General features: G+C 50.0%; 1 protein-coding gene across 4 annotated transcripts in view; it reads left to right on the top strand.

The window, feature by feature from the left end:
- The window catches only part of ABCC6 (ATP binding cassette subfamily C member 6), a 77386-nt gene that overhangs the window by 49318 nt on the left and 19300 nt on the right, over nucleotides 1-8768 (top strand). For all 4 annotated transcript variants that reach the window (XM_017533128.2, XM_037740105.1, XM_037740110.1 and 1 more), the window contains 3 exons: nucleotides 962-1169; nucleotides 4836-5146; nucleotides 7866-8065. In XM_017533128.2, the coding sequence (XP_017388617.1) occupies nucleotides 962-1169; nucleotides 4836-5146; nucleotides 7866-8065 (719 nt within the window). The remainder of the gene's footprint in view (nucleotides 1-961; nucleotides 1170-4835; nucleotides 5147-7865; nucleotides 8066-8768) is intronic.

Consider the following 8768-nt stretch of genomic DNA (forward strand, 5'->3'; position numbering starts at 1 on the left):
TATCCATCCCACCCACTCACCCGTCCATCCCACCCACCACCTATCCATCCCACCCACTCACCTGTCCATCCCACCCACCATCTGTCCATCCCACCTACTCATTTATTCATCCCATCCATTCACCCACCTCCTCCTTTATCCATCCTAACAATACATACCAACCATTCCCTCACCTATGCATCTGTCTCTTCAGCTATTCATCCATTCATTGATCATTCCATCCATTCATTCACTTATTCATCCACATACCTACTTACCTACCCACCCACTCATTTATTCACCCACTGCCTCACTCATCCAGCAAACGTGTGCACAATACCCACTGTGTGCCAAGCCAAGTCTGGTGGAGATTGGATACTAGTGAGGACAGACAGACAGCAAATAATTAGGCTAATAAGCTATATCTGATAACAATAAGTGCTGTAAAGAAAACAAGAATGGGCGCAGTGGCTCACGCCTGTATTCCCAGCACTTTGGGAGGCTGAGGCGGGCTGATCACGAGATCAGCAGTTCAAGACCAGCCTGGCCAACATAGTGAAACCCCATCTCTACTAAAACTACAAGAAAAATTAGCTGGACGTGTTGGCGGGCACTGTCATCCCAGCTACTTGGGAGACAGAGGCAGAAGAATCGCTTGAACCTGGGAGGCAGAGTTTGCAGTGAGCTGAGATCATGCCACTGCACTCCAGCCTGGTGACAGAGCAAGACTCTGTCTCAAGAAAAAAATATGAATACTAGCTCACTGGGGATTGTGTAAGGAGATGAGGGTTATAAGGCTAGCCAGGTCCTGTGGGGGAGATGGAGCTCCTGGTGGGAGGCACGGAGGAAGAACCCATGAGGTCTGCCTGGTGGTTCCCTCTGCCCATTGGCATGTTTTTTGGGAGACTCGCCTGGCCTTGCCTCAACTCACCCCTCCCGCTGGGGGCTCTCTCTGCCTCCCTTTCCCTCCTGTGTGCTACAGGTGAAGGCCGCAGTGCACCTGGCCTACCTGCGGGCCGTGGGCACCCCACTCTGCCTCTACGCACTTTTCCTCTTCCTCTGCCAGCAAGTCGCCTCCTTCTGCCGGGGCTACTGGCTGAGCCTGTGGGCAGACGACCCCATAGTGGGTGGGCTGCAGACGCAGGCAGCCCTGCGTGGCGGAATCTTCGGGCTCCTCGGCTGTCTCCAAGGTACGCCTCACCTGCCCTCCTCATCCCCTCCTCCAGCTCCACCGAGGGCTGCTCAGGGATCCTTTGCCCCACCCCTCCCTGGGTCCCCTCTGGAACAACTGTGCAAAATGTCCGGGGTCCAAGTAAAGATCTGTGTCCTTAAGATGATGCTGGAGGGAACGGGGAGGACAGGGCACATCCCTCCTTTTCTCGAACCTTCAGAACCTCCCCCAGTCCCTCCCCACTAGCAGAAGGCAGCTCCAGGGACTGCCTGCTGGTGGCTTTCAGTGCCTGTCCCCAAACCTCCAGACCCTCCCTAACAGATGCATCATTGCTATCACTCTATCTTCTCCTTGTTAAAAATGGAAGTACTGAAATACTTGTAGATTGACATGGAGTTCCAGGAAATGAGACAGCCAGCTACCTTGTGCAGTTTGCCCAATTTCTCCCAGTGGAGATATTTTGCAAAATGATAGTAAAGTATTAGACAAGGCCGGGCCGGTGGCTCACACCTGTAATTCCAGCACTTTGGGAGGCCAAGATGGGTAGATCACAAGATCAGGAGATCGAGACCATCCTAGCCAACATGGTGAAACCCTGTTTCTACTAAAAGCAAAAACTAGCTGGGCATGGTGGTAGACACCCGTAATCCCAGCTCCCAGCTACTCAGGAAGCTGAGGCAAAAGAATGGCTTGAACCCAGGAGGCAGAGGTTGCAGTGAGCCAAGATTGTGCCACTGTAGTCCAGCCTGGGCATAAAGCAAGACTCCATCTCAAAAAACAAAAAAAAACTATCACACATAAAGGATACCGAAACTCATCAATCCATGGATCTCATTCATCCATTCATTTATTAACAGTCTCATTCTGTCACCCAGGCTGGAGTACAGTGGTGTGATCTCTTCTCACTGTAACCTCTGCCTCCCAGGTTCAAGCAATTCTCCTGCCTCAGCTTCCTGAGTAGCTGGGAGCTGGGATTGTATGTGTGCACCACCATGCCTGGCTAATTTTTGTATTTTTAGTAGAAAGGGGGTTTCACCATGTTGGCCAGGCTGGTCTCAAACTCCTGACCTCAAATGATCTGCCTGCCTTGGCCTCCCAAAGTGCTGGGATTACAGGCATGAGCCCCCATGCTCAGCCTCATGGATCTCATGCTGATTTCCCCAGTGTATTGCATGTGGGTGTGTGCATGTTTGCCTCTGTGCAGTTGTATCTGGTTTGGGCTCTCGCATCCGCTGTAGTGGTTGACATTTGAGATACTTAACCACCCCCTCACCACCAGGTGCTCTCGTGTTGCCCTTTTACAACCATACCCACCTTCCTCCTGCCTCCCCCACCCCATCCCTAACACCTGGTTCTTCTGTTAATATGCGGCCCGGCTGAAGGGAGTCACAGGAGTGCACATGTGAGTTTGGCTTCTTATTTATTTATTCACACACACACACACACACACACACACACACAGAGAGAGAGAGAGAGAGAGAGACTGTGTCTGGCTTTGTCACCCAGGCTGGAGTGCAGTGGTGCAAACTTGGCTCGCTGTAACCTCCACCTCCTGGGCTCAAGCGATCCTCCTACTTCAGCCTCCTGAGTAGCTGGGACTACATGTACATCCCACCATGCCTGGCTAATCTTTTTTTTTTTATAGAGACAGGATTTGGCATGATGCCCCCAGTGGTCTCAAACTCCTGGGCTCAGGCAGTCCTCTGTCTCAGCCTCCCAAAGTGTTGGGGTTACAGGCATGAGCCACCACGTCCAGCCTGGCTTCATCTTTAAAGGACAGTTGCCTCACTTCCATGTTGATTTCTCCTCATTCACTGGTGACTTTGGCCACATCATCAAAATGCTGTGAGCCTGTACCCTCCTCTATAAAATGGGGTGCCGGGCCTGAACTTGAGGACTCTTCTAGTCCTAAGAACCTGGAGACCTGCCCGCCACAACTGCATGTACAGTGGAATACTCAAGGCGAATGGCTACTGAACCAAGAGGAAGTGAGGGATTGTCAGAGTCCGCTGAGCCCTGGAATTAACCCAGATCCTCATGTGGGTGGCAAATGGCCCTTTCAAAATCCTTCCCCTGCCATCCCTCATTTCACAGCTAAGGGCAAGACTTACTTTCCCTTAAAGATGGAGAGATTGGAGCCGAGAGACAGAAATTGGTTATGACGCTTTTGAATACAAAGAATAAAAAAATTCAGCTCCAGCCCAGGCACAGTGGCTCACGTCTGTAATCCCAGCACTTTCGGAGGCCGAGGTGGGCAGATCACCTGAGGTCAGGAATTTGAGAACAACCTGGCCAACATGGTGAAACCTCATCTCTACCAAAAATACAAAAATTAGTAGGGCATGGTGGCAGTGCCTGTAATCCCAGCTACTTGGGAGGCTGAGGCAGGAGAATTGCTTAAACCTGGGAGGTGGAGGTTGCAGTGAGCCGAGATCGCGCCATTGCACTCCAGCCTGGGTAACAAGAGCGAAACTCCGTCTCAAAAAAAAAAAAAAAATCAGCTCCAATTCAAAGTGATTTAAGCAACAAGAGAATTGATTGGCTCATAAGGCCAGTATGCATAGGGTTCTGGCTTCAGGTATAGCTGGATGTAGGGGTCCAAACAAGAAATCGCTTCATTTCCCTCCCCTGTGTCAGCTTCCTGTCCAGCTCAGCTGCTCCCTCTGGTGGCAAGATGATATTCCACAGCTCCAGCTTGGCCACCTCTAATAAACGAGTACTAGCAAAGTCTCAGGTCTCCCTGTCATTGGCTGGACTTGGGTTATGCGCTCACCCCTGATCCAATTTCAGTGGTTTGGATTAGCCATGGGTGAAATTTGCCCTGCTCCAGAGGAGAAGTTAGCCCGACCCCAAGCATACAGATTAGCACTGGGAGGAAGGATGTACCTTTTTCTCCTAGGGCTACTGCAAAACCAATTGCCACAAACTTGGGAGCCCAGCATAGCTGAAATTTGTCCTGTTGCAGTTCTGAAGCCTGAAGTCTAAAATCAAGGTGTCAGCTGGGTTACCGCCTTATGGAGGTTCTGAGGGAGAACTCCCCCACCCCCCCCCCGCCCCACCCCCCTATCCCCGCTTCTCTCCTGGTTTTCGGTGGTCGCCGGAAGTCCCCGGCACTCCTTGGCTTGTAAATGTGTCCTCTAATCTGTGCTGCAATCGCATCTCCTGCTCTGTCTCTCTCAGTATCCTCTAGTAGTCTTATACAGATGGCAGTCATTGAATTTAGGACCCTTCCCAAATGAGTTTTGGGGGATACTCTTCAACCCGTTACATCAAGAAACAAGCAGAGTCTGGGTGCAGTGGCTCATGCCTGTCATCTCAGGCCAAGGCAGGCAGATCACTTGATCCCAGGAGTTCGAGACCAGCCTGGACACATAGCAAGATCGCATCTCTACAAAAAATACCCCAAATCAGTCAATGTGGGGGTATACACCTGTGGTCCCAGCTACTCAGAGGCTGAGGCAGGAGAATAAATTGAGTCCAGGAGGGCAAGGCTGCAGTGAGCCATGATCATGCTACTGTCCTTCAACATGGGTGACAGAGTGAGATCCTGTCAAAAAATATATAATAGGGTGGTTCAACCATAAGATGTCCGCCATGAGGTAGTGGGGGAGACCCCTGCAAGGCCCCACGGGGACGTTCCTGAGGGTCTGCAGTCTTCATGCTCTTACCTCCTCTCCCTCCCCAGCCATCGGGCTGTTTGCCTCCATGGCCGCAGTGCTCCTAGGTGGGGTCCAGGCATCCAGGTTGCTCTTCCAGAGGCTTCTGTGGGATGTGGTACGATCTCCCATCAGCTTCTTTGAGAGGACGCCCATCGGCAACCTGCTGAACCGCTTCTCCAAGGAGACGGACACGGTGGACGTGGATATCCCAGACAAACTCCGGTCCCTGCTGATGTACGCCTTTGGACTCTTGGAGGTCAGCCTGGTGGTGGCAGTGACTACTCCGCTGGCCATTGTGGCCATCCTGCCATTGTTTCTCCTCTACGCTGGGTTTCAGGTATGGAGAAGTCAGAGAGGCTTCTGGGACCACCTGAGGTCAACTCAGCCAGTCTCCTGTCTCTGGGGAAGACTCTATATATGAGGTTTCACCCAGCTGGGCATCTAGGGGCTGTTCCTGGAATTCCCAGGGACAGAGACACTACAGTCCTTCTGATGTCTCCACTAATCTCTGTCTCTCAAAGTTCTTTTTTTAGAGACAGAGTCCTGCTCATCTGCCCAGGCTGAAGTGCAGAGGTGATCATAGCTTACTGCAGCCTTGAACTCTTGGGCTTAAGTGATCCTCCTACCTCAGCCTCTCCAGTAGGTGGGACTACAGACACGTGCCACCATGCCTGGCTAATTTTTAAATTTATTTTTGTAAAGGCAGGTGTCACACCGTGTTGCCCAGGCTGGTCTCAAATTCCCAGCCTCAAGTGATCCTCCCACCTTGGCCTCACAAAATTCTGGGATTACAGGCATGAGCCACTGTGCCTCATGGCACAGTTAAATCCTAAGGGCCAGGGCTGTTCGTGTGTAATGTTTTTATCCTGCTGCCATTGCCTCCTCTCCGATTATCTGGAGGCCAAGCATTGCAAGGTCTCAAAGACTATTAAGCTAGATTCTTTGACTTGCTGGGACCAGAGACCAACTAAAATTAGCTTAACCAAAAGAACAGAATTTAATGGTTTACATTTCTAGGGTGCAAGGGCCCAGCTGTCATCAGGACACAGTGACTCTCTCCATATCTTCACTCAGTGCTTCTCAAAGTGTAGGCCCCAGGATCAGCAGTAGTATCACCTGGGGACTAGTTAGCGATGTACATTCTTAGGACCCAGCCCAGGCCTACTGACTCAGATACTCTGTGGGTTGGCCTGTTAATCTAGGTTTTAATTAACCCTCCAAGTAATTCTGATGGACATGAATATTTAGGAGCCATTGGCTTACCCCTGTTTGGTCTAATTTTGCACATGCTCTCTTTCCAAGGCAGGTCTGATGGCCACTAGCCATCATATCATCTCACTTTAGCAATTCAACGTTTAAAAAAATGTTTCTCCAGCTCAGTAGTCATATCTTAATACCAGGGAACGTTCTGATTGGCCCTTTGTGGATCATGTGTCCATCTCTGAACTCATCACAGTAACTGAATAAATAGTAGACTCTGATAGGCTAGGCTGTGTCATGTGACCACTTCTCTGATCACGTCCCATATTGACAGTACCCAACCCATCCCCTTCCCATAGGAAACCAGAAGTAGAATAGAAGAAAACATGGTAGTCAGATAAAAACCATGGCTAGGGCCAGGGGTGGTAGAGCTCACACCTGTAAAACCAGCACTTTGGGGCCAGGCACAGTGGCTTGTGCCTGTAATCTCAGCACTTTGGGAGGGTGAGGTGAGTGGAACATAATGTCAGGAGTTCAAGACCAGCCTGACCAACATGGTGAAACCCTGTGTCTACTAAAAATACAAAAATTAGCTGGGCATGGTGGTGCACACCTATAATCCCAGCTACTCGGGAGGCTGAGGCAGGACAATTGGTTGAACCCATGAAGTGGAGGTTGCAGTGAGCTGAGATCATGCCACTGCACTAGCCTGGGTGACAGAGTGAGACTCCATTTCAAAAAAAAAACAGCACCTTGGGAGGCTGAGGTGGGCAGATCATTTGAGACCAGCTTGGCTAACATGAAAACCCATCTCTACTATAAATACAAAATTAGCTGGCTTAGTGGTACATGCCCCTAATTCCAGCTTCTTGGGAGGCTGAAGAGGGAGGATTGCTTGAACTTGGGAGGCAGAGGTTGCAGTGAGCTGGGATTGTGTCACTGCACTCCAGCCTGGGCAACAGAGTGACTGAATCTCAAAAGACAGACAAAAACCCATGGCTGCCACTGTCCCCCACAACTGTCCTAGGCCTTCTCTAAGTCCACTTGACTCCGATGATGGGCTGTTTCTCTGTCTCAAGCTTTGGAGTCAAGCAGAGATGGGTTTGAATCCAGACTCCGCCACTTAATGTGGAGTTCATGACAGCTGCTGAATCCCCAGAGCCTCGGATGTTCTCACCATTAACTGATGAATGACAGGAATGCCACTTTGCAATGAATGAAACACTGTATAAAGCCTGGCACACACAGCTTGGGTGTTCAGCAAATTCACTTCCTCTCTGCCTGCCTGTCTGCCACCTGCACCCAACCTGCAGCTGCAAACCAGATAACACAGATTTTCTGTGCATCCCCAGGCATGTAACCCTTGGGTTACATGAGTGAAACTGACTTGGCCAACTGTCTTCATTTCCTCTTATAGTTTTGTTCTCCCAATGACCAGCCCTAAATGAAGTAGTTGACCTCAGTGCTAGGAAGTGAAACACTTAAACTAAATTGGTGGTTTCTCAACCCTGGCTGTTCATTAGAATCATCTGGAAGGCTATTTAAACAGCACCAAAGTCAAGGTGACATTGCCAGAGATTCTGATTCAGTCATTCTGGGATGGGGCATTAAAGGTTTGTGAAGCTCCCCACGTAATTTCAAAAAAAAAAAAAACCCACTGAACTCTGATTCTGTTTAAAAAAAAAAAAAAAAAAAAAAGGAAACCCAGAGAGGGCAAGTAACTAGCCCAAGGTCACACAGCAAGGTGGTAACAGAGCCTGGTCTGGAACCCTGTACTTGGGGCTCTCTCTGCTTCTGGAAACTACCTCTCTATATCTGTGGCTTCTCCTCTCCCCTCTCACATCCTTCCTTCTCAGAGCCTGTATGTGGTTAGCTCATGCCAGCTGAGACGCTTGGAGTCAGCCAGCTACTCGTCTGTCTGCTCCCACATGGCTGAGACATTCCAGGGCAGCACAGTGGTCCGGGCGTTCCGAACCCAGGGCCCCTTCGTGGCTCAGAACAATGCTCGCGTGGATGAAAGCCAGAGGATCAGTTTTCCGCGACTAGTGGCTGACAGGTAGGAAGGCCCAGGGCAGAGAAGATCTTGTAATTCATCCATAACCTCAGAGGGTGAGACCTGAGGTCATTTTGTTTGGCTAGAGAGGTCACCCAGAGAGTTGGGGACATAGTCAAGGCTAGATCCTACAGGCAGTCTCTTGGTTCCGACTGTGGGTAGATGGAACATGACTGAGAGGTTCCCAACAGCAGGTGAGCAGTAGGTACAGGAAGAAGCTTCGGTTGCCAGGCAATTGGATCAGCCTCTTTTGCCTTGGTAATAAAGCAGCCATATGAGCATCCTCAGCTACCTTTAGATACTAAGCAAGAACAAGAACACAAGTTTAAGAACAGATAAACACAGGTTCAAATCCCAGCTCTGGCACTAACCAGCTGGTTGATTTCAGGCAAGTTATATAACCTCTCTGAGCCTCATTTGTCAGACAGGGATCATGCTTATGGAGTGGATGTGAGGATTAAATACAGACACTCATAGATAAGACTTGTAACATGCTTACTGCATGCTTGGCACTGTTCTGAGCAACCTATGTGGATTAATGTATTTAATTCTGCCAACAAACTTCACCAGACAGAAATTGTTTTACGCATGATAAACCCTGGGCAAAGGCCAGGTGCGGTAGCTCATGCCTGTAATCCCAGCACTTTGGGAGGCCAAGGCGGGTGAATCATGAGGTCAAGAGATCGAGACCATCCTGGTCAACATG

The sequence above is a fragment of the Cebus imitator genome, unplaced genomic scaffold, assembly GCF_001604975.1.
Source record: "Cebus imitator isolate Cc_AM_T3 unplaced genomic scaffold, Cebus_imitator-1.0 Scaffold4, whole genome shotgun sequence".
NCBI classification, from domain to species: Eukaryota; Metazoa; Chordata; class Mammalia; order Primates; family Cebidae; genus Cebus; species Cebus imitator.